Below are 25,299 nucleotides of genomic sequence, written 5' to 3'. Positions count from 1 at the left end.
TGTCTCTGTGTTCTTTGGGTTAACATTAAGTTCATGGCAAAACGTTTAGTCCTGGTGGGATCAGAAAGTATCATTGTTACTTAAATATGTTCAGAAGTTGTAAGGCGCAAATATTCAGATTATCTGTTTCTGAAGAGTAGAGCAAAGTTCAGCTGCAAGTTTACTGTTCTTAACTGATCTAAGCCTTAAATACTTTTCTGGTGCTTCTTCAAAAATGATTTTTAGATTGAATAATACAAGCACCAGGCAACAGTTGCAGTGTTCCTGGTGCATTATGTGATGCATTGAGTAAATCAAAAAAACTTCGTATTGTGACAAATGGTGTGAACAAGAACACACTTAACATTAAAAAAGCATAAAGAAAGAATCTAGTGTTGGGTTTCCCATAAGTTTTATACAGGGATTTTTCTAATTGCAAGCAGAAACATTTTTTTCCCTGGGAAACTGGTTAACTGTTGTGTAGCTCTTTAAAGATTATACACTTTTACAGAAATGTTTTTTAATATATAGTAAGACGTTCAGTAGCTAAATTTTAAAAATTTAAACCTCTGGTTAGAATTACACTTCGTAATTTCTGAGTGACCCACCAGTGTAGCCTGCACCAAACTCATGGTGGGACAGTGCACCTGCTATCTGTAACAATAAGTTGAAGATTTGGTCTAACAGAAGTGGACTTGGGTATCTAGTCCAAAAAATTATTATTAATCACTAAAGAAATAATGCCAAGTGAAACATGGCTGTAAGAAATACCAGCAGTAATAGCTGGGGATTCCAGCATAGAAATCTTTCTTTGAATTGGTAAATAGAGACAAGCAGTTAATGGATAATCAGACCTGACTTACATAATGATTCAGCTGTTTTACTAACCTTTCACATGATTTCCCCACAGCATCCCCACATAAGGTCAGAAAGAATTCAGTGTCTTTGAGGGACTATTGTTCCATTACACACCAGTGTGTTTATTCTGCCTGTAAAGACAGTATTCTCTTGGTTTTCCTTTCCTTCTCTGGCTGTGTGCTTGCTCTGTACTCTTATCTGTACTGCTGGATAGACCTGAACTGCTGTTAACTTTCTTTCATGTTCTGTTTGCTTTGATTGGATCTTCTTTTCTGCTCACCTTCAGTGTCTTAATTACAGCAAAACCTTGGAGCATTACAAATAGTGTTTAAAGGCACAGATGTGCCAAATACAGTGGAAGCAAGACCTAGAGGGCTTCATAGCGCAGCAGGGCTAGGGAATTCAGTGAAGGGGACTCTTCACGGTGCTGCTGAAATGTAGCTTCTGGAGGTTTGTTAATGTCCCCAAGGCAACAGGAAGTACATAACTTCAAAATGGAGGCAGATGTACTGTTGCCATAATAAAGTATCTGGTTAAATCTTTGCATGCTTTTCAGTTAAACCGCTGACCTTTTTCCAAGAAACTTTGGCCAAACTGGTTCAGCCAAGTTCTAATTTGGATGAAAAGCAAAGCAGCTTTGGCACAAGCTGCGTTCACAGCGCAGCTCTGCGTGCATTGGCCGCCTTACACATTCCTTTGTAGGTGCAGGATGTTTGGTTTGGCTGGCCATGGCCTGGATATGCAACACCCTGTCTGCGGTGCCTCTGTGCACATTGTACAGGGTTTTCTACAGCTAGGTGTCTGCTCCCTGACAGTTCAAAAGTCAGCTTGCAATAAGCAACCAACTGAAATCCTTTGGGTAAAATTGGGTGTGATGCTGCACGGGGCAGTTGAGGTGTCCCTGACCACAAGCAGCAGAAGAGAGGCAGTGCAGTGCTGCTCTTGCATGAGGCCCCTCACTTCTTGTTGGCTGTGCGAGGGTCAGAGCAACTACAAACGCTGCTGGGAGGATGGTTCATGTTAAAATGGCCCATGAGTACAGGGGCAAGAGTGAGCCATGTATTTTAGGGCAGAGGGAGTGGTTCTGCCTCTAGGAGGAAAAATACCTTAAGCCTTGAGAACAGACAATAATGCAGCTAACAACCTCACATTGCGTACAGGAAAAACACTTGTAAACACTGCATGCCATACTAGCAACTGCTTTCATGTATTTAAAACCTAAATTCTACACATTCTGTTGGGTTTTTTTAATTTTAACTATAGACCAGATTTGCTTTCTATGCACTAATGTAATCCCATCTCAGTTATTTTATTAATCTTTGACTACTTGGGGAAATCGTTAGTCTTTTGTAAACAAAACTTAGGAATAAAACTACTTCGATCAAACTTTTAATAAATGTTAATAGTTGAGAACTTTATTTGTCTTCTGACTGCTTATTTCTTCAAGCAACTCTTGCAGCTGTCCTTAACTCTTTCCCCCCTGTCCTGCAATGTTCATGGTTATACACAAGGCAGTGTGAGAGCATAGTGCCATGGTGATGGAGCTAGCCATGAAGCCAGAAAACTGGCTGGCTGGAGTATGATCTTTATGGAATATATTTCAGTTTTGTCGCTGAAGGTGGCAGTGGGGAGCTGAAAGATGAAAACAATTTCCTTTATAGTTAAGGATACGTGCTTGGGGAGTCTGGAATGCCTTTAATATACAGTATTCCAAAAATGTACATGGCAAGGGTCAGATACAACAAAGGCTGGTTGGTCTGTATAGGCAAGTGGAGCAGTGCAGTGTTGCAACCAAGTAACTTCTTGCTCAGTGTTAGTTCCCTAGGTGGATAGTTAGCCTGGAATAAAAGGGCTCAGCTCAGAGCTTTGAGGCTTTTAAATTAGATCAGTTTGTGCAAGGCTAATAACTGGAATAGCTTATTTTACTGAACTTGCAGATGAAAGACTTTATTTCACATTCTGCATATAGCTGTTTCAATATTTTGAGCAGTATTGAAACTTGAAAAAATTATTTCTCTAAATGCATATTTAGATTTGGTCAAGATAAAACCATGTAGAAACAATCTTTTTACTACATGGGATATGCTTTTCCTCATTGGTGCTAAATGATGCAGTATCTGCTTAAGAACAACATAAAGTCAGTCTGGGTCAAAAATAAAACCCACTTGGTTTTAACAGGTTAATTCAATGTTTATGTAGTGCCTAGAAGGAGCCTGGGGGGTGGAGGAGGTGATGGGAGGTCCAATAAGCTCCCTGCTCCGCAGCAGGAGGAGCAGGAGCAGCATCCTGAGGTATCCCAAGCACATCTGAGGTCCTGCTCTAACTGGCTGCTTCATCCGAAGCCCCTTTCTACAAGAACTTTATCTCTTGCTTTTCACTGCCATTGGGCCAAATCATAATTTCTCTTGCAATGTTCCTACTGCTTACCAAGGAGAGGTTTGAAGCGGTTTTGCTTCAAGAGGAAGAAGAGAGCACCTGTGGTGCAGAAGAGCTGAAGGAAACCTGTTAGATAGCAAAACTGTATTGGTTTCCAAAACAGAAGCTGTGGGGTTTTAGCCTTTTCTGAATCCTCTTTAGTCCCTTCGGATTATTTCTGCAATTACACAGTTGCCTATCAGGTTACTCTCCCTGGCTGCCTACCAATAATTCTTTAATCCTTTTGTTTCTCTGCTAGCTTCCTGCACTGATAAGGTGACAGTTAAACATGTATTTTCCTTGAAAGATTCTGAGTGAAGTACTGAGGAAATGTGGAGGTAAATCAGAGCTAACCTGATGGACAGTCTGGCCTGTGGGTGGGGGGACGGTGGGGCAGCAGCAAGGGGGCACAAGGGGTGGCTGCCAAGGACCTGTGCCCATGCTGAATGGCTCTGAACTTGTGCAGGTTTTGCTTATTTTTTCCTTTAAAAAAATCAAAATTTGAAGGTACCTAAGCTTTCATTGGTGAAGCATTCCCATGGACCAAGCACATACTTTCAAGGATGCAGGAGCAGCAGGTTTTTGCTCTTGGTGTGCTGAGGCACTTGCTAGGGCTTTCTCTTGGCTCCTCTCAGCAAAGCAATTCAGGAACCTGGTCATCCTTCTGAAAGAGCATGTGCAAGCTCAGGCCTAGCACAGACAGATCCATGGGTTAATATGCTAATTTTTTCTATTACATAGTCAATCGAAATAAGCAGAGCTAGCTCACCCCTAACTTGGGGCCCTGCCTGCCCTGCCAGCAGCAGTCACAATCTCTTTCTCCCTTTCAGCCCAGTAAAATCTGGATTATTTAACACAAAGGGGAAGAGCCATAGCAGAGCCTGTTTCCCCATCCCAGGTCCCTGTTCTGCAGGGCTCAGCACAGCCAGCCAGCTGGCAAAGCAGCTGACTCCAAACCTGCACAGTGACCGAAAGGCAAGATGAATGTTCCCTCCTGGGGGTGCTTTGATTGCAGGTGGGCCTGAAATTTAAAAGAAAATTTCAGGTTCTGCTTATCTGCAGCCACCTGGGCACATTTTAAGCAAAACGCCAATTTTTTTCTTTGACATATGTATATATATTATAGATATATACATATATGCATCTATATAAATTAATACGATGCCTACCTAATTTAATTATTGAGGCTGCCAGACTTATTAAAATCTATTTTTCCTATTTTAAAGCTGAATTTTAAGTTGATTCCTTAGTAAACAAAATGAAACCCTCCCAAATGAATGTTTATTGATAATTAATTATTATTTATATATATAATTCCAATTATTTAGTATTACTGTATATTTTTGATATTACTAAATATTTCATAGATATTTAAATCTTTTGTTTTATAAGCTGGGATGTGGTTCCACTTACAGGACATGGGCATTTTGAAGAAAGATGTAGGATTGTTACTGTTGAGTTGTGTCTATGTAAAACAAGCCCTTAAATAGCCTCTCCCAGAGGAAAAAAAGAAAAGAGCGTAAGTCTAATTAGGTTTGCTCCTACTTGACTGTTATTACTAGTACTAATAACTAATATTACCCAGCCTGCTGCTAACGCACTTTTATGGATGGTAGCACCCTAATTCTTTGGAGGAGGGGATGTACATATGTGCGCATAGATCGGGAGAAGGAAAGCAAACCTGAACAAGAGCTCTGCTCTGCTGCCGTCACTTCCTTGTGATGGTAATTCCTGCGACTCATTTCTGGGCATGCATCCGCAGGACTTCTACACACGTGGCACAACTGAGGAGAACTGAGCTCACAGCCTGTGACGTGACCCTCTGCATCTGGTACGGCCCCTTCCAGCTTGTGCCTGTCGCCCCCCACTGTCAGCTGGCTCTGCCCTGGGGCAATGTCACCAAGGCAGCACGTGACCACCTGGGCAAAGTCTCCCGCGGTGCAGTGAGACAAGGACAAAACTTGGCTGAAGCGCCAGCTCAGCAGCGCCAGCCACAGCAGCCGTTCCACTTGTGACTCCAAGAATTCCGTATGATTGTGACACAGGCCACCACCTGGTCATACACTGCAATTTTCAAGTGAAGCCACAGTAAACTGCAAGCAGGGAAACTAGTCACCAGGCTGTTGTCAGCTTCCCTCTCTTCTTGCCACCCTGTAAGGCAGAGTGAGCTCATTTCCCACCTGGCTCCGTGCCTGCTCTTAAGTCAACCACATCAAGCACTAAGTCACTTGGAACAAGAACAGTATGTGCTTATTGGTCCCCAGTGGTGCCTGAAAATGTGCCTCCTGGGGCTTGTGCTGGGAGATGCAGCTGATGCTAGGTAAGAATTCACTTCTGTCTCTTCTACCAAAGCATCGGCCTTTGCTGAACCATGTTCCTCCCAGAGAGCCCTTTGCAGCCCACTCATAGCAGCTCTGCTGACCCTCTCCCGCAGCAAGGAGGCACTGACTATGTAGGGACACAGAGAGAGAAGCTGAGACAAGGATATGTTCGAGCCTGTTTGTAGCTGAGTACCCCACAGAGACATCACAGGATGTCAAAGTATCTCCCCTGAAGTCTGCAAAGAGGTGAGCAAGGTGCAGCCTCCAGCTTTCAGGCTTCATTTGTCACTCCTGGACCCCTGAGCACGGAGGTCAAGGCCCAGGCACTGTACAGTGACCATGCGATGGCGATTATGGAGCCAGAGATCCTCTGATGGGGATCCACATTTGTACCCTCCCTCAGTTACACAGGCAGGGTTAAACCTGCACAGCAGTTTAGAAACAAAAGAGGCAAAATCAAATTTTGTTTCCTTAAACCATTACCGTTGTTAAAACAACAGATAAGAATCAATCCTTTTTTTTCCTCTGCTCTTTACATAAAAGCAATTGCATGGCAAGTTTTCCATTTCCCAGCTCAGTGCTCTGGGCACCACTTATTTTAGTCATGAGAGGGGAAACACCTTTTATTTCTCAGTAGCCCCATGACATCATGGCAAAAGATGGAAATAACATCCTGAAGGGACTCTGAGCAGCACAGGCTGGTTTGATAGGAAGTATAGAGAGCACCTCCTTGGTGGAAACAGCATCCCTGAGGGGATAGCAGATTCCTCCCTGCATCCACTAAATGACATCCTCAGATACATGTCACTGGGTGGAGAAGCACAAGCTGGGAGGTGTAGGCATCAAAGCTGGTAACACCTGAGCATCTAAAATCACTGCATGTGAAAATTGTTACTTAACAAAATTCAAGGGCAATGCACGACTAGGAGGCACATCTCTGCCAAAATGATGCCAAGTGAGGGACTAAGGCAATCCACATAGCTCAGCTACTGCTGCACAATTGCAAACATTCCAGCATCATTAAGACCAACAAAGGCTGCATTGGTGGCAGCTTTTAGTAGTATCTCCTAGCATAAAATGTCTTTCCATTTTTCCCTTGCTTTTATCTTCTGAGTAGACATAAAGATGAAGAAACTAGTCAGTCCAAGTACCATATGAAATGAAAACTAGAATAGGAATGGAAGACAACAATTATCTTAAAAATTTGGTACAAGATAGAATGGTAGAGAACTGAGGAAAAAGTGCTGATCACCAGGCCTGTGTTCTGCAGGAGAGAGAAGAGACACACATTGAAACAGGGAACACAAAGACCCTCAGTATGTGAAACAAGTTAGGTCAACTTCACCATGCACCCTCCCTCCCTGCTGGTCTGGTCACAGCAAGGATTGTAGAAGGACAAAGTGCAATTCATTACCACACAGACAAGGAAAAACATGCAGGTATCTATGCTAAAAGCAGGCTCCTCCAGTTCTGCCCTTCCCATCCTGTTTTAGAAAAACCACAGAACCTCTGAGGGTCTGAGCTCACTTTGTTTTCATGCAAAAAACCAAACCTTAGGCCTTGTACAAGTCCTTGGTGGCTACAAAGCCGATGTATCCTATCTGCCTATGCTATTTACAGCAGATTATTTAGCCTTTCTGTGCTTGGTTTTCGTAACAAAATTGATAAAACTACTTGTAGCTATGACTTTTCACGCTGCAAGTCTTCTCAAATAAGAACTGTTCAGCAAGTACAAGATGTGGCAAAACCTGTATGTATGAAACCCATAACCGAGGGGACTGTCACTCCCCAAGCTCGTGCACATGCCAGGTTTTCCATTTCAGCAAATAATCCATGTCATTAACCCACATATGTGAAGAGGGACCCCCTGTCTTAACAAGGGAGCTCACCAGTGACCAGACATCCCTCATGCTGAAATAGAGCACTTGTTACAGAAGATCTGCTGCAAAGCAATCCATCCATCTGTACATTTCTGACTTCAGATTCCCTGAAGGTAACTCTCTCCCCCTGCTTAGACCACAGCTGTGCATTATTAAATTGCTAAAAGAAAAGTGAAAGTCCACTCCTTCGGCTCTTTCTTTGACACTGGTACAGCCCAGCTCAGTGGAATCATCCTTTGATTTATGCCGGCATGTGTGAAACCAAAAGCATAGAAATAAATTTAGCACAGAAAGCTGAGGAAAAAGTGTTTGCCATTGTAGCAGGGTGCAAGGTGTCTTTAAAGACATGCACTATGGAAAGCAAGATTTTCCTGTCAAATGCTGGCAAGAACTAGGAAATAGCCTTGTGACTGCACAATTGGCTTAAAAGGGAGAAGATGAAGGTGTCAGTAGGGCTTCCTTCCTAGTCTGTTAAAACTAGAGCTAAGTTTTAAAGATTCAGGTACATCAAAACCGAACATAGTACAAAGATAATGCAGTAAAGCGAGCATAAAACTTGCTTGACCAGAAGTTCCTCTCCTTTGAACGGAAAAAGATTCACAGGATTCCAGGTTTCTTAGGCTTCACTTAGCTGGAGTTTCACCAGCATCATACCTGGAGTCTGAGTTAGACCACAGAAAGCATAGCTGCCTTCCTTAAGCTGAACTTAAGGTTTACAAGGTTCAAGTAAATCTTTGAGCAAACAAAGGCTGGAAGGAAAACAGACCGCAGACATAAAGAGGCAGATGTATGTTAGATTTTCTGAGCCATCCTGACAAAACTGACCTACAGATCACATGTTTAAAGCTCTTCTGCACAAGCCAATGGCTGGTGAGGGAGAGATGCTTTCAGGTAGATGCTGCCCCAAACAAAGCTGTAAACTCTGCCCAGCTTCCTGTTGCATGACAGGGTCTCTGTCAACAAAAATATTTTGCTCTGATTCCTTTCTCTGGCCAGGAAAGGAACCACTCACCCAGAGAAACAAGCCACAGAAAGTCCAGAATCATAATTTCAAAATGACCTACGTATATGGCTTATGGTTGGATTCAATGATCTTAAGGGTCTTTTCTAACCTGTAAGATTCTATGACTTAACTGTAACAAAATGTGTTCTCAAGCCTGTTTGCCTAGTCAATTCAGAGTGTGTTCAGAAATGAGACTAGAACCAGAGACTGCTGCCTGTCAGGCAAGGATTTGGTAGGAGCACAGCAACAGCTTGAATTCAGTGTTTGTTGCTGTCAAGTGACAAACTAAGTGCCCAATTGATCCAATTGACTTGGATCTCACTCAGATCCAAGTTGTATTACTGTCACTTGCAGGACCAGTGCTAATGAGAAACCTCTGGGTCCTGCTCCCCTGGGTCCACAGCATGTCAGACTATGCTTCACACCGCCCAAGGTGAGATTCCTAGGGCAGGTTCCCACCTTCCTCAGCACCCAGACTGCAGCAGCCTGCCTTGTCCAGCTACCTCCACCAGCTCTGTAGCAAATACTGCCCCACCTTACATGTGTGAACTGTGATCCAGTGAACTGTCAAGTGATGACCAAGTTTATCAGTGAGTTTCAAGATAAGGGTTTTTTATTTCAAAGGAGAAATCCACCTGCAGAATATGGTGTTGACATTATCAGTCTCCCATGTAAGTTTAAATATTCATGTGGCATGTATTTCCATAGCCAATGATTTCCTCTTGGATGACACCACTCCAAGACACCAGACTGTGCATAGTCCCGGCACAGCTATGAACACAAGCAGTAAAGATAACAGAACACACTTTTCAACTCAAATGGTCTTGTGCTGCCACAGTTTCAGCATGGTAACATTTCTTACTCCTTTTATTAAACCAAAACACTGTCCTTTACAAGATGCTTCAGAATAGATTTCGACTATCCAACATCTTTCAAATGAGTGGAATTTTAAAAGCAGTTCTCCCGTCTCTTCACTTGTATCAGCAAAATCACAGGCTGTATTTAGTTTCTGAGCATTTACTTTGTGTATTTATCATCTTCATTCTACTCAATGATGCTGCCACAGAACACAACTAGAACCGCTTTGTATCCAGACAGCATGGGTGTTATTTGTCAAGAGGGTCACAAGCACAGGTGATCTTGCAACACAGTCTGGCAGGATGAGTGCCATTCTCTACAAAGGTGTTTTAACAAAGGCACTTTGTGTCTCCTCCTCAGAAAATTCAGCTGAAATCTGTCTTTGTGAAGGTGCTTGCCTGGAGTACATTTTCCCTGTTAAGTACTTCCCAGACTGAGGTAAAGCTTTTAGTTTCTCTGTTTTCCAGTGATTGGTTTTCACAAACCTTAGCAGGTTAACAATAGCAGCTGGTGTAATTCCAGGGATACGGCTGACTGCACCAATCTACACATGGAAACAGGAACAAATTAGCTAAAAACAAACCTACACACTGGAGCTAGTGAGAAATGAGATCAAAACCTGTGAGTATCCCTTTCCATGATTCTTTTCACCTCCCCACACCCCTTGGGAAAATGGAAGGGATTTTTGGCCTTGCTGTGGCCAAATATCTTACTGTCTGAGGACGACTGGAGTCCAGTTTCTCCCGCACTTCTGCTGAGAGCGATGCATCAATGGCAAAGTAATCCAGGTCCTCTGGCAGCTGGAGTGCTTCATCACGACGCACTTCTTCTATTTCCTGCTGCTGATTGATCACACACCACTCGTAAGCAGCTGTGATGATCAGGAAAACAAGTAAACCAGACATAGATGTTCATGTAAAATGTGTAACTTGCAAGAACTCTTGGAAGCAGAATGAGCAATTCCACTGTGACGGTCAAAAGCTCCTAAGGAAGTTTCCAGCTTCACAGACTATATATACAACCTATTTCACATCATTACTTTGGAAGAAGTCACACTCTTTGATTTGTTACAGGAATCTGGCTATACAGGTTGTTTTTCCTTCTCATGCCAGCAAAGGATGGTCTATTGACAGGGAAGTAAGGCGGAAAAAAATGCCAGGAAGTGAACATGAATAACTCATCTCACCCCCTGCAGTGAAACACAGGTGCATGCAAAGGGCTGTGGCCTATGGTAAAAAGTACATATTCTCATGGGAGTGTTTAATTTCTCTAAGCAGCAACATGAAACACAGTGGGACAAATGGATTTTCTCTCCTCTTACTGAACAAAACATACACAGCTCTACCTTCTATTTTCAATCTCTCTGCCAGTTGTCTCCATTGAGCAAACTTGTCCAGGTGCTCTGGGACAGCCTTTGCCAGAACCTCCATGTTGATGTCTTGATATTGAAGGATGTCAAAAGCACTGTCCAGAGCAAGAGTAAATTTTTACAGTAGTAAGAAGTCACTTTCATAAGGCAGATTTACAATTGCTCCCACCTCAAACTTACAAAGTTTTTAGCATAAGCCAGAACAATTGCAGAGCCAAGCTCAATTCCCTACTATCTCCTCTCAGTACATAGAAGAGCTGTTAAACTCTTTATGAAAAATGACAGCAAGACAGAAGGGACAAGGTAAAGGCACCAAGGGTAAAAGCACACAGACAGAGTCAGCCAGGACAGAAAAGATAAGGTGAGGTAACGGACTGGTAAGGGTCTTCATGTATGAGCTACCATCTGACACCAGCCTGAAATCAATTGCTGCTTTAACAAGTTTTAAGCAAAGCAGCAACCCACTGTAAAACTGTCACCATTTGGTGACACTCTCTGTAAGGCCATCAAGAATGGACTGGGCCAGTGGATCACCCTCTTGCTTTGGGAGTACAAGGCAGCACCAAGAAACATGGCATATTAAAAATACCAAAGCTGCACTTATTCTACAGGTAAACATCAGATGTGTGTTCCCTCAATGTTGTTTAGCTGGAATCTTGAAGTATGGACAGCTTCAGGAAACATGGACAAATGCTATGAAACCACTAGCTAGATGTGCTAAAGCAAGCATGGGTCAGATCAGAACACTCGAGCTGTAACCTTTACCTGACAGGCGACCTGCGACTGCTACTGATGGGAACTTCTGGCAGTAACTGGGACCATCTGGATATGCTGAACTGAAGTGATTTTAGTGTTGCAATTCCATCCTCTAAAGCAGCTCTCATCTTAATTGCTTGTTCGTATCGCTGTTGTGACACACACCCAGCCTCTTCAAAACCTGCAGAGACAGATGGTGTATGAGACAAAGGTCTGCAACCAGGCAGGGCTGCTCACTGCAAGAGCCACCACAATAAAATACCTCTGTGAGTGAGCCTGGCATCAGCATTGTCAGGCCGGAGGGACATGCGGAACTCCACACGGCTGGTGAACATCCGGTATGGTTCGCTGGTGCCCAGAGTGGTGAGGTCATCGATCAGGACACCAACATAACCTTCCGTGCGACTGACAATGAAAGGGGGCTTGCCATGAACCCGCAGACAGGCATTGATCCCAGCAATCACACCCTAGGCACAGAGAAAAGAAACCAAAAACGTTTACTGGTCTTTCAGCACATCTGCCTCCAAAGACTCAATACTCAATGCAATAGTCTGAGCTACTAATCTAGGCAGTTTCTTTCTCGTGACACTATGAGTGTCTGAAGCCATTCTTGGCCACTGCTGATGCTTCTGGAGACAACTCCCACATTTTCAATGACATCCACTGCACAGTTTCCTAGCTGAAACACTCGACAGTGTTTCCAATTACTTTGATACTGCAGTCTTAGTGATAGCCACTGCAGCTACTAAAATTAAAAATAGCTTGGGCAAGTCTGGAATCAGGGTGAGCAACAAAAGAACATCTCATGAACACAAAATGGCCCCAGCAAGCCTCTGTATCACAGGCAAGTGCCAAGACAATATACCTTCTCTGAGTGCTGAGTATACATGATCAGATTCACTAACCTGAGCCGCAGCTTCTTCATAGCCTGTCGTGCCATTTATCTGGCCTGCAAAGAAGAGACGCTGAACAAGGCGCGACTCGAGGGAAGCAGTCAGTTGACGGGGATCTAAAAAATCATATTGCACCCCATAGCCTATGACACAAAACAAGACAGATGTTACAGGAGGGATTTTGAAGGTCAGCAAAGGCAATCAATGGGGCAGGATCACTTAGCTTTTCAACTTTAATTTACGATTTCAAAACAACAAAGGAAAAATCCCTGCATTCAAGAATTAGCTTTGTTTCACATTTCCTTTGTTTTGCTATGCTCTAAACAAAATTTGGTTTTCATTAACTGGTATCTCCCTGAAACTGTTTATTGATAGGGTTACTGAAGAATGGAGTGTTATGGAAATGACATGGGCTTTCTTTGCTGCACCCTGTGGCACCCTGCAGAGACCCAAGGAGCCACCCCTCAGGCATCTGTCTATCACCCCCAAAGCATTGACTATAGTCACACAACCTACCTAAAGGAAAACAAAGGTATAAAAAGAGATTGGGCTTGAGCAAAAACTGGAGAGCAGACTTCCACCACCACTGGGAGGACAACCTGTGAGTTATCCTGTCTCCCTTCCCCATGCCACTGGACACTGCAGGGGTAAGCAACCAGATTCTTACTCTATTTTATAACTCACTGGCTGTATATGTGTTAGTGGGAAGTGGCCACATTCTTTCTGTTGCTTTTGCTTTGGGTTACTGAGTGTGTTTTAATGTGGTATTGAGCTGTTATGTTTCAAATTAGTAATCCTGTTAGTTAAGTTTGTTGTGGGAGGGGTATACTGCTGGTGTTGTCTGTATAATGTGTTTTGTGCCAGTTTCTTCTGGGGGTTTTTGTCATCAATTAAATACAATCATGCTGAATGTCATCATCTACTAAGCAATCCATATAGTCACTGTCACACACTTGTATTAATAAAAGTTATTTCGGGAGCTGTTCCTGCTATTAAGTGTGGTCTGTAAACTGAGTATCAAAGACCTTTCCAGGCAGTGTGCTGTCCTGTGTTGTCTCTTCAGGTGAGACACAGACAGGCTGATCTGGGTTATATAAAGCTTTGATGTTCTGGGACACTCATAGTTAATAAGTTCTTCCTGGCTAAAGTGTGATCTTCATAGGAAGGTTGAAAATCTTTCCAGCCTGTGTTCTGTCCCATGTTTGACAGGCAGTGCTGGGTTCAAAAAGTTTTGATTCTTCTGAAAATGCTTATAGCCAATACCTTCATATTAATATAGGTGGGATTAGAAATCTTTGCACTTCTGTCCTCGCCCCCGCCCCAGCTTCATGTGACAACTGGTAAACAATATAATAAATAGATTTAAAACTATTCATCCCCCTCACCTGGCTGTATCATCTTGGCTTTTTCCAAGCCTGGGATGGATTTGATCACCTGCTCTTGGAGCTCAGGTGGCAGTGTCATGGATATGCCTTGGGGGTAAATGACATTAGTCTCCAAGCCTTCAGGCTCCAGCCACACTTGATGTTGTCTGTTTGGGAAGCGCAGAACCTTTGATTCTAGAGAGGGACAGTACCTGCAACAGTAAATAGCCATGAGCACCACCTGACATGGAGAAAAAGTAACTGTCATAGAATCATAGAATCAATTGGGTTGGAGAAGACCTCCGAGATCAACAATTCCAACTCCTGGTCCAACTCCAGTCCCTTTACCAGATCATGGCACTCAGTGCCATGTCCAATCTCAGTTTAAAAAAACCTCCAGGGATGGTGAATCCACCACCTCTCTGGGCAGCCCATTCCAATGCCTGGTTACTCTCTCTGGAAAGAATTTTTTTCTGATATCCAACTTAAATTTCCCCTGGCAGAACTTAAGCTCATGCCCCCTTGTCCTATTGCTGAGCGTCTGGGAGAAGAGACCAACCCCCACCTGGCTGTAACTTCCTTTCAGGTAGTTATAGACAGTCATGAGGTCACCTCTAAGCCTCCTCTTCCAGAAGGGAAGCAGGAGACACCCCCCACCTCCCCCCGCCAGTTTCAAACAGACTGACAGCTTGTTCCCTTGAAAGCTTTGTGTGAAGCCACACACTTACCGCGGGCCCCTTGTTGTCTCCCTTACATGGTTGTTCAGGTGCAGGTTATCACAGATAATTTCCTGGGCTTTCAGGGTAGTGTGTGTCAGGTAACATGGCAACTGATTTTCTGGCTGAAAGAGGCCAAAGCATCCTTTAAGTTAATCCAGTCACTACACTGTACTCTTACTGGACAACTCTGAGCATCTCCAAGACCTCTTCCATGACAGCTGGCCCTTGGAGAGCTAGGTAGCCCTGTCATACCTACTCTACAGACAGAACAGGAGCAATCAGAGAGTTTGAGCAACATGCTCAAAAGCAGTGAGAACAGAACAGAACTTGGAGTCCAGAATTCAAGTTTTATTCCATCCACTGTAGTCCTAACGACTGGATGGATACTCCCAATTAAAGCAACATATTATATCACAGCATTCAACCTGACCACAGAAATTCAATTACTCTGGATTGAGAACAATAAGTGCTGACTCTACAGCTAACAACCAATAAAAGAGTTCAATGAAAAAAAAATCTCTTGTGAAGAAAAAAAAATCTCAAAAACTCTGCAATAAACATGACAAATTCAAAGTTTAGGAAACAAAACACCAGGAAAAGTATTTAATTGATTTTTCTGAAAAAGAGTCAATAGACTTAAATTCAAAATAGTAATAATGTTGCACCTTAACTCCTTAAAACCTTTCCTACACATACTAAGACTTCCAGTGATACTATTTTTGTTTGCATCCCAATTATAATAGGTTATTGGAATTCCTATATGCTCTGGGGCAAATTAACTCCTTGTACTTAACTCTATTCAACTATGTTACGTAAGAATTTTCTGTGGAAAGAAAATTTGGAAAATGGAGCTTTTTCTGCTTTTAAGTTACTGTTAATATGCCACTTCTGAGTTTGTGGATAATTCTGTCCTTTTTCTTAGTCAATCCTGTTAATGATCTCTAATTTCAACATTTTAACCTTATTTTAAACTAAGGTAAGAAGCAAGACATTATAAATCTCCACAAAACAGATATAATAATAAAAGTATTTTGTAAACCACCCATGCAATCAGTACATGAAGAATACTAGTAGCAGTATCCCATCTCACACAACTCTGACTAGAAGTAAAGAAAGTTCGGTTCCCAAATTGAAAAAATGAGAGCAAGAAGGTACTTATTTTCAAAAGAACACAAGTAGCTTCTCCCTTTGTATTGACAGTTTTCAGAAACCTAACACCTCCAGTATAAATACATCCCAACTCCCTTTCGCAGCAACCAACTCAACTCCCTGGCTGATTATGAGCATGACATTCCCAGAACCACTTCCCACCTGGCTCTATGTGCTATCCCACCTTGATCCACACAGCCTCGCTGAGGAAGCTGAACGGCACTGGAGGATTGTCAGCTGCTTGTTCCTGCAGACCACTGAAGTCAATCGTGTCTTTGGCAAGTCGGGGGGGTGTCCCAGTCTTCAGCCTGCCCACAGCAAAGCCCAGTTTCTCCAGAGTCTGAGCTAGTCCAATGGCTGGCTGGTCCCCCAGCCGCCCAGCTGGGTGCATCTCTAATCCAATGTGGATCATACCCCTCAGAAATGTACCGGTGGTCAGGACAACACTCCCAGCATGTACGGTGCTCCCATCCCCTGAAACAGCAAGTTTTCAGAGATATACATATCTTAGCATCAACAAAACACTGGTATTCTGGTGCTTCTGTCTGAAACTAGACCAACAGTGTTCACTGAAGGTTTATCCATTTTCTGTTATACAACAAAAGCAGCATTTTAACAACGAAAGCACTACAAGTAATAACTGCAATAAGCAGGATGTAGTTATTCCTGTATTTCTATTATTGCAAAAAATGCTACCCCTAATATAGAAAACCCATTACTGGGAAAAAAAAATCATATCCAGGTCTTTACTTCAAAAACCTTGTTTATTGGAACAGCAAGGGGTAATAAAGGAAAAGTCTGTTGGTAATAGAACACCATGGGCCCATAACATTGTCAACAGCATAGGCCATTTACCAAATAAAATCTCAAAATGCAGCACAGAATTCAGTATCACCAGCCTGAAGAAAATCAACATAGCAAACCTCCCAATAACCTATGAATCCAAGTATTTTTGTCATTGCATTAGTTTGTACTACACATTTTAATCGACTTGAGTTCACACTCTGCCTTAACCAGTTCTCTTGGCTAATTCGTCTTTCTCACTGAAGAATCAGAAATGCTCTTAGTGTGGCAGTAACTGGAGGCACTTACTGAGTTATAGCACATACCCAGAACAACTCCTGTGACTTGGCATTTCCCAGGATGGCCTGGTTCTGGCTCTGTCAAGATAAGATCCTCCACAGATGCCTCACGAACTGTCAACAGTGGTGTGTTAAGGATTTCTTTCTGTCATGAAAGGAGTTACTGCAAAAATCTAAGAAGTCAGGAGACATATGGGCAATCCCAAGTCCTGCTGATTTCCAGAACATCTGTCACTCTCTTCCACGTAATTGGGAAGACACTCAGTTATGATCAATCAAGCAGAAATTTTCATTCAGGTAAGAGTTTAAGCTCAAAAGAAATTATTTGGTCATGAACCCCGACCTGTATCTAAAATGCTGGAGAACTTTTTAAACTATGCTGAGCTCCAACAACCTATAGTGCATTAAAGTACCAAACAGAAAGGTATGTTGGTTTGATAGGTCAGTAATGAAACACAAAACATGCCTCCCTCCTTCATCATCCTCGCTAGTTTATCATAGAATCGATTGGATTGAAAAAGGCCTCCAAGATCATCAAGTCCAACCCTTGGTCCAACTCCAGTCCATTTACCAGATCATGGCACTCAGTGCCACGTCCAATCTCAGTTTAAAAACCTCCAGCGATGGTGAATCCACCACCTCTCTGGCAGCCCATTCCAATGCCTGATTACTCTCTCTGGAAAGAATTTTTTTTCTGATCTCCAACTTAAATTTCCCCTGGCAGAGCTTGAGCCCGTGCCCCCTTGTCCTATTGCTGAGTGCCTGGGAGAAGAGACCAACCCCCACCTGGCTTGAACTTTCCTTCAGGTAGTTCTAGACAGTGATGAGGTCACCTCTGAGCCTCCTCTTCTCCAGGCTAAACAACCCCAGCTGTCCGTTCTCGCCCTCACCTGCATGTTCTGCTTGTAGAGGCTGCGGTCGATCTGTGCGCGGAGGCCCCACACGGCCGGGCCCTTGCAGCGGTTCAGCACCTTGTAGTGCACGCCAGAGCGGTCGCAGACGCGGCCGCACAGCCCGTCCAGAGCGTCCACCTCCCGCATGAGGTGTCCCTTCCCGATGCCGCCGAAGGACGGGTTGCAGGACATCTCGCCTGGGGAGGGTACACAGGGACACCCTCACCGCCGCCGCCCAAAAGCTCCCACGACCTCCCCGGCTTCGAGCCGGGGAGGCCAGAGGCGCCCGCGGTGCTTTCACCCGCCCCACCCCGGGCACCGCCGGCGGTACCGATGGTGCCGATCCTGTGCGTGAGCAGCAGCGTGCGGGCCCCGCCGCGAGCGGCCGCCGCCGCCGCCTCCGCGCCCGCATGGCCTCCGCCGATCACCAACACCTCGTAGCGCGGCACCGCCGCGGCCTCGACCTCGCTGCCCGCCCAGCGGTGCCCCGGCCGAGGCGCCGGGGGCAGCGCCAGCCGGCGGCAGCCTGGCCTCAGGAACATGGCGGCACGGCCGCTGCTCCCGGCAGCGACAGCGGCAGCGGCAGCAGCGAGTCACCACGGCGGCTCCGCGCCGGGCGGGAGGCGGGGCCGGAGGCGGGGCCGGGCGCTCCGGGGGCGGGGCCGGAGGCGGAGCCGGGCGCTCCAGGGGCTGGAGGCTGTGCCGGGCGCTCCGGGGGCGTGAGCGGCGGGGCCGCACCGCCTCTGCGGCCGCCCGTGTCCGCCCCGTGCGGCTGGTAAAGCCGGGCGGGGCCGGTACTGCTGGCATAGGCGGGAGGGAGTGGCCTCCTGCGAGCGGGAAATCTCCCGCAGATTGAAGGGAGGGAGGCGCCTGCGGATGTCTCGGCGCAACCTGGCTGTTGCTGTCAGAGCTTTGCCGTGCCCGGGCTGGACCCGGCAGAGCCGGGCAGCGCCTCTCCCCTGCGCCTGGCGGGTTTCATTTCCTGGCGAAGGCGCGTTGCCTGGAAGAGGAACTCGGCCGAGGCCAGAGGCGGGAAACCCCCGCCCGCGGGGCAGCGCTCGCTGTGCTGCGGGCGCGGCGAGGAGCGGGACCATGGACGGCGCGGGTGGCCCGGGGGCGCGGGGCAGGCGGGGGTCGCGACGCGCAGCTCCGCGGGGCCGGGGCGCGCCGAGGGGCGCAGCCCGCAGCCCCTCGCGGGGCCGCGCTACAGAGGAAAGCCCTAGCGGCGCCACGACCCTTCGGGTGCCGCGGACGGACAGAGTCCCCGCCCGGGGCCGCGCCGCGCGGCGAGTCCCCGCTGCTAGCGCCCTGCCAGCGGGCGGTGGAAACCCGCCCCCCGCCCCGCGGGGCAAGCCGCCGCCCGTCACAGCCCCCGCGGCCCCGCCGAGGGGCGCAGCGATGCCCGACGGGGCGGTCGCTGCCCCTCGGCCCCCGCCGGACACCCTGCGGCTCCGCGAGGTGCTGTCGCGGCTCAGCCTTAGCCGCGAGGACGTGTCCGAGGCGTCGGCGCTGGTGAACAGGGTGGTCTCGCACCTGGTTCAGGCCATCCGGAGCAAGGACGGCGCCTTCAGCTCCATCGAGCGGCAGAGCTCCGGGAGCTACTACGAGCGCGTCAAGGTGGGTGCGGGGCCGCCCGGGGCGCCTCTCCCGCCCGGGGCGCCTCTCCCGCCCGGGGCGCCTCTCCCGCCCGGGGCGCCTCTCCCGCCCGGGGCGCCTCTCCCGCCCGGGGCGCGGCCGCAGGTGGCGGGAAGCTCTGCTGCTTGACAGCAGCTCTAAGCCGGCCCTTCTCGACGAGGTAAAACCCTAAGGGTCTCTTCCTTAATTAACCGAAATGCTTTATAAAATGGTAAATAACCTGCTGAAATGTGTGTACGTATGTGCGTTCAGTAAGAGACACTGTCTGAACGGGACTCGCGGTAAAGCGCACAGGTGAGCCCGGGGTGGCCACAGGACCCGTCAGTGTGGCACTGCACGAAAGGCTCGGTGCCAGTTTTTAGTTTATACTTGTTTGCAAAAGGTAAAAGTAAAGGGTACAAATCGGAAGAGGGGAAACTTAGGCTAGATATTTGGAAGAAATGTTGTACTGTGAGGAACAGGTTGCCCAGGGAGACTGTGGATGCCCCTAGCAGTGTTCAAAGCCAGCCTGAATAAGGCCTGCAGAAACGTGGTCTGGTGGGACGTGTCCCTGTCCAGGCGGAGGGTTTGGACTAAATGATCTTTCACGTCCATTTCAACTCCTTAACATTCTCTGATTACACAGTACCTTTTTTCCTGGTTCAAGCACTCTGTGAAATAGTCAAACATGTGGAGACTTTTTTTTGGTATAAAACTGACTTTAGACATAGCAATGCATTTTTTTCCCTCACAGTTGATTCCTATGTACAAAACGATGATTAAGTTCAGTATTTATACATTACTCAGAACAGTTCAAGAATCTTAAAGCTCTTTTAAAAATTAATAAGCTGCTATCAGTAAATTGCTCTTTTCCACCCAAATGGCCAGTATTCTTGCAATACAAACCCACAGAAATAAGCTCATATTTCACATGAAAAGTACATCAAGGCAGCGGTAGATAAAACCACAATTGGTATAGAAGTCTAAAGAGAATAAAACCTAAGTTGCACATTGACTGTTGCATTCTGCTACTTTGCAGATATCTGAACCAAATGAGTTTGACATCATGCTTGTAATGCCTGTTGCAAGGCTTCAGCTGGACGAGTCTGATGACACTGGAGCCTATTATTATCTCACATTCAAAAGAAGTCCAAAAGAAAAGTATTTGTTGAAGTTTTTAGATGAAGATGGAAAATTATCAGCCTTTAAAATGCTTCAAGCACTGAGAGAAATTATTAAACAAGAAGTAAAAAACATTAAAGGTAAGTACTGAGAGAACAAGCTTCACCTAGGAGTCCTAAAAATTCAGTTACATTGTGCATATGCATTGCCCCGTTGTTCATGTGTTTTCCTCCCAGTCAACTGTCTCTTTGTGGCAATGGAGCTGTAACTCCTGTCTCCACTATCTCAAGTTTGCTCTTGGGTTATACAGCAGAACTAATCATATTATGTGATTAACTCCACTATGTAATCCTCTTTCCATATGAAAATAAAATAGGGTACTATCACATGCTTGGTACATCCTACATCACCTGTGTATTTTGTAGCTGTTGTTTACCATGAGATATTTGCTGAACTGGTAGCAAAACAAAGAGCTTTCTTTTATACATTACCTAATATTTTATATCAATTGATACAGAAACTGCATCCCCTTTTAGCATTACTTTTCTCCAAAGCCTTCAGAAACATTGTGGCCAAATCTTTTTTCAGTGGGTTTTCAACAGTGAAGTAGCTCACTGGAAAACATTACTGTTTTTCTGATTCTTAGACAGTAAATTAAGCAAATATAGCTGTTCAAACATGGAGTTCCCTATTTAACAGAACTCATCAACAGGCCCTCACTATGTTCTATTTAACATTCACATCCTATAGGATAAAGAGCTGGAGACTGAACTCAGGTATGTCTTTTGATTATGAATTCCTCATTAGTAAAAATCTTAACATTCTTCAAAAAATGGTTTCTTTATATATCTCTAACATGAAAAAACCACTTTTCTTTGTGACTAGATATGGAAGTAACTGTGAGAAGGAAAAAGGCTGGAAGCCCTGCAATAACTCTTCAGATCAAAAATCCTCCATCAGAAATATCAGTGGACATCATCTTGACTTTGGAAGTTCAGCAAGCCTGGCCGGCCAGCACACAGGACGGTCTCAAAATTGAACAGTGGCTGGGAAAAAAAGTCAGAAGAGACTTCAGATTAAGATCACTTTATTTAGTAGCCAAGCAAAACAAAAGAGAAAAGGTTCTAAGAGGTACCTTAAATATGGACAATAAGTTTTGAAATATCTTCTCTACAACTTGATCACTTACAAGAAAGGGTATCCAGATTGTGGTTGGTATTCTGCCTTCAAAGTATAGACCTTTATCTCGTCCTGGATATATCCAGATGAAAGACAACTGAAATCCCTGTTTAAAACATGAAATTTGTGATACTGCTTGTCTTGTACTGAAATCTAAATACAAAATTGATCTACCAGCCTGTGCACTAACAATTCCTAAGAGCGTTCTATAAATCTACTCCAGTCAGATGCATGGATATGACCCTTCCCTATGCTTGTGCTGTACTTAACAGCAGCATGCACTCCTTTGTTTTCTAAGGAAAAAAATAAGACTTGTAAAAAGGCAGGGAACATCCCCTACATGGGACTGCACACACAGAGCAGATACTTCTGCAGGAAACAAATTGTGCACTTTTCTATCAAGATACCTTATTTCTCATGTAGTATGGCTACATTTTTTTTTCCCTCCAGACCACTGTCACATCGAGCCTACATTAGTCTGCAGGAACACCCTGACTTGTCATTGCATTATGAGAACGCATGATTTCGGCAAAAAGATTTCAGGCAATCTGTTATTTTTTTAATTAGCATGCCCATGTTATTAATGCCAATTAAATCATTACTGCTGTATTGGGCTATCTCTTCCTGTGCAAATTAAATGCAGAATAACTGAGCCAAACAGGCAAGGGAAACAGTCTTAACTCATGAAAGGAAGACAAATATGATTGCTCGTGTTAAAAAGAGGGCATTGAGCTACATTAGCAATTATTTTCAGAAGCGTGACCAGAAGAACAAAAGTAAGTGCTTTAGACAGCCACTGTACTTCAGATAAACTCACAAGTCTATTACTTTCACAAAGGAAAAAGAGAAAACACAGTAAGGGTACAGAAATTCAAAGGTAGTAGATTTCTGTGAGTAGTGCAATTCTGCAAATCATGGTCAGCAAATTCAGGAAAATTCAGAATTAAGCTTAGTTTTGAAATAAATCCAGATATCCTTAGGAATTTAAAGCATCCAAACAATTAGCTATGTTCTATATTAATTATGTTCTAATTACCTTTGTGTGGAGCAGCTGGCGCATTAAGGAAGAACTAACTGCAGTCACTGAATTATGATTTCTTTTATGGGGCAAAGAAAATGCTGGTATTTAAGGCAATTGCAGAGTACAGGTTTTCTTGTAGATACAAATGCCGATACTTAGTGCTGTGTAACAATTTAACAGTCTTGTGCTCAACTTTAGGAAACACATGGCGACTCTCCTTCTCACATATTGAGAAGGCCATGATGAACAACCATGGCAACTCCAAGACATGTTGTGAAGCTGATGGACCAAAGTGCTGTAGGTTGGTATTTCATATGAATTTTATTTTAAGGCTGTGTGAGTTTGGCTAGCGCTGTTTCAGTTTAGCGTTTAAGAATTTGAGCTAAGGGTAAATCTTGCTTCCTATTGTGAGTAATAAGGCTTTTAGGCTTAATAGTTCTACAGCAGTACAACACTGCATGAACTCACTGAATGTCTGACTTGCTTACGATAACTTAATGAAAGGTGGAAACAATCACATTTGCTTGTTTACACTCTGGACTTGCCTTAGAAAGCAAAAGATGTGACTTTAAATAATCTCTCCCAAATTCAGTCCTTTTTAGAGAAACCAGCTTAGAAGAGTCTGATGACTCAACTTTTCTGAGCAACATTACACTTCATATCAAGGCAACTTCTAAGATGATGGTGAGAAAATAAGTGCTGAATGAGATCAGGATGAATAAATGATTTTTCACTTCTATAAAAACTGTTTTCAGGATTTCTTCAAAGAGGAAGAACAAAACCCATGAGGTACAAAACCTTAATAAGTAAACTAAGAAGTCAGTTTGCCAGTTACACCTTGTACTGAATCAAGAAAGTCACAAGAGAACTAATGCATAATTGTGTTTAAATATCTAAAATACATATTTAAAATTATGTAGAAGGTACCTAATAAATCCTTATTTATTAACAGGAAAGGTTGTCTTAAGCTGCTGAAGTATCTTCTAGAGCAACTTAAAATGAAATACCCAAAAGAGCTGGAAAAATTCTGTTCATATCATGTCAAAACTGCGTTTTTCCACTCCTGTGTCACGTGGCCAAATGACACAGACTGGCATTTTGGAGACCTGGAACATTGTTTTCAGAAATGTCTGGGATATTTAGTGGAGTGCCTGCAAAAGTCTCAGCTGCCGAACTTTTTTATTCCCCGCTACAACTTGTTCAGCCTTGAAGATAAAGTGAGCAATAATTTCCTTTCAAGACAGTTAAGCCATCAATTGAACAACAGATTCCCAGTGTTTCAGGAGAGCTATTAAAATAGTTGTTTACAATAGCTATCTAATCATGTAGATTTGCATATTTAAAACAAAAGTTCTGTACAGTATATTACTCAAGTCGTCTGGTACTACAAAAAAAGCCAAACGAAAATAAAATCAAGAACACCAAACAAAAATTGCATACTTCAATCACACTGCTTAGCCATAACCCTTAAAAGAAATGGGGTATTTCAAGTAATATTTATCTTCCCTCCAGATGTAATGTAACCTGCAAAATACCTTCAAGATATATTAAGAATATATAGAAGAATTTGCAATAGTTTATTTCCCACATCTAATTTCTACATTTCCAAGTACAAAACATCAACAAGGGAAAAAAAGACAAGTTTGTTTAAAATGAAGATTCACTGCAGAATATCCAAAATACATTCTTGCTTTCAAAAGAAAAAAAAAGTCATTGGAGTTACTTTGACATTAACCAGAACAACTCCAGATCACCTGGGTGGATGAAGATCTGCAGAGGACAATCACCGAGCAACAGTGAGCAGGGAGAGAATATTGTATCAAAATAATACAAAGTACCTGAATAACTTTGAGTCTTCAGAATTGCTTTGGAAATGAGTCTTTTCATTGGACTTTGGATGAGAAGCAATCACTAATATAATGCAACAGTAAAAATTACTGTGCCAATGAGCGTTTGCATGAATCTTGTAGAAAGACATGCATCTTTCAACGTATATCAAAGAGGAGGACTCTTATGAAAGGTTGTCATAACCAAAATGCATCATGAATCTGACACTCTCAAAATTGCAATTCAGCTCTAGTTTTCTCATGTTGAAGAAAATGTGTGTTACCAGAAAAAAAAAACATTTCCTGTTACTGAAATCATGCAGGTGAGAAATGCACAGCATTTGGAAACTGCTGTGTGCTGCTTTATTTTGCTTCTTCTCAAAGAAGCCATAGGAAGTCCATAATTTTAGCCTACTTTCTGAAGGCAAAATAACCTACTGGCTTACATAAGGCCCAGATATCACCACGATTATGAGTAAATACAAGGGAAGACCAAAAGAACAGAATAATTTTACTAAAATATTCTCATTTCACTTAATTCAGTTTATTAGTTTTTAATTTACTCATATGACACCTAAATAAACACAAGTTCAAATCAAGCATCAAATGAAGGCATCATAACTCCTTCCCATGTAATTGCCAAAGAAAGAAAATATGCCTCGTTATCAGTAGGAGTCTGTATGACAGAACCTGACATACAAATGTACAGTGTGAGTCAACTTTATCTAAAGGAAATAAAAGCTGACCTTTAAGCATATTTGTTTCTCCATGACTTTGTTAACATTGCTCTAGTAAAATGGTTTTCCTCCTTAAGCTAGAATATAAACATCCAAAAAACAACAGTAGAAGCTGGTTTTCTTGCCAGTTAACCACAAATGTACTTCTTGTCATGCTTTCCTTCATTAGAAAAACATGCAGACCTCTTTCAAAAAAGCTTGTCAAGTCTTCACAAAAAATGACTCTCAGTGTTAAGTTTTAAGGAAAACTTGCTTCAGCAA

General features: G+C 43.9%; 2 protein-coding genes across 2 annotated transcripts; one reads left to right on the top strand and one right to left on the bottom strand.

The window, feature by feature from the left end:
* Positions 1-9,047: 9,047 nt before the first annotated feature.
* Positions 9,048-18,166, bottom strand: MTO1 (mitochondrial tRNA translation optimization 1). Its single transcript, XM_071548604.1, has 12 exons — positions 17,871-18,166; positions 17,537-17,736; positions 16,674-16,791; positions 15,749-16,038; positions 14,425-14,537; positions 13,718-13,908; positions 12,345-12,475; positions 11,702-11,906; positions 11,449-11,620; positions 10,660-10,778; positions 10,028-10,185; positions 9,048-9,858 (listed from the first exon to the last, which is right to left on the bottom strand). Exons 1-12 carry the CDS (start codon positions 18,079-18,081, stop codon positions 9,631-9,633), a joined length of 2,136 nt encoding a protein of 711 aa, XP_071404705.1. The 5' UTR covers positions 18,082-18,166; the 3' UTR covers positions 9,048-9,630.
* Positions 18,167-18,390: 224 nt separating this feature from the next.
* On the top strand, positions 18,391-25,048 carry CGAS (cyclic GMP-AMP synthase). Its single transcript, XM_071547831.1, has 5 exons — positions 18,391-19,156; positions 20,193-20,415; positions 21,161-21,406; positions 22,674-22,776; positions 23,428-25,048. The coding sequence occupies exons 1-5, from the start codon at positions 18,416-18,418 to the stop codon at positions 23,768-23,770; spliced, it is 1,656 nt and encodes a 551-aa protein (XP_071403932.1). The 5' UTR covers positions 18,391-18,415; the 3' UTR covers positions 23,771-25,048.
* Positions 25,049-25,299: the final 251 nt, after the last annotated feature.

Source organism: Pithys albifrons, chromosome 2, assembly GCF_047495875.1.
Source record: "Pithys albifrons albifrons isolate INPA30051 chromosome 2, PitAlb_v1, whole genome shotgun sequence".
Lineage (NCBI taxonomy): Eukaryota > Metazoa > Chordata > Aves > Passeriformes > Thamnophilidae > Pithys > Pithys albifrons.
This window is presented reverse-complemented; position numbering and strand designations above follow the sequence as displayed.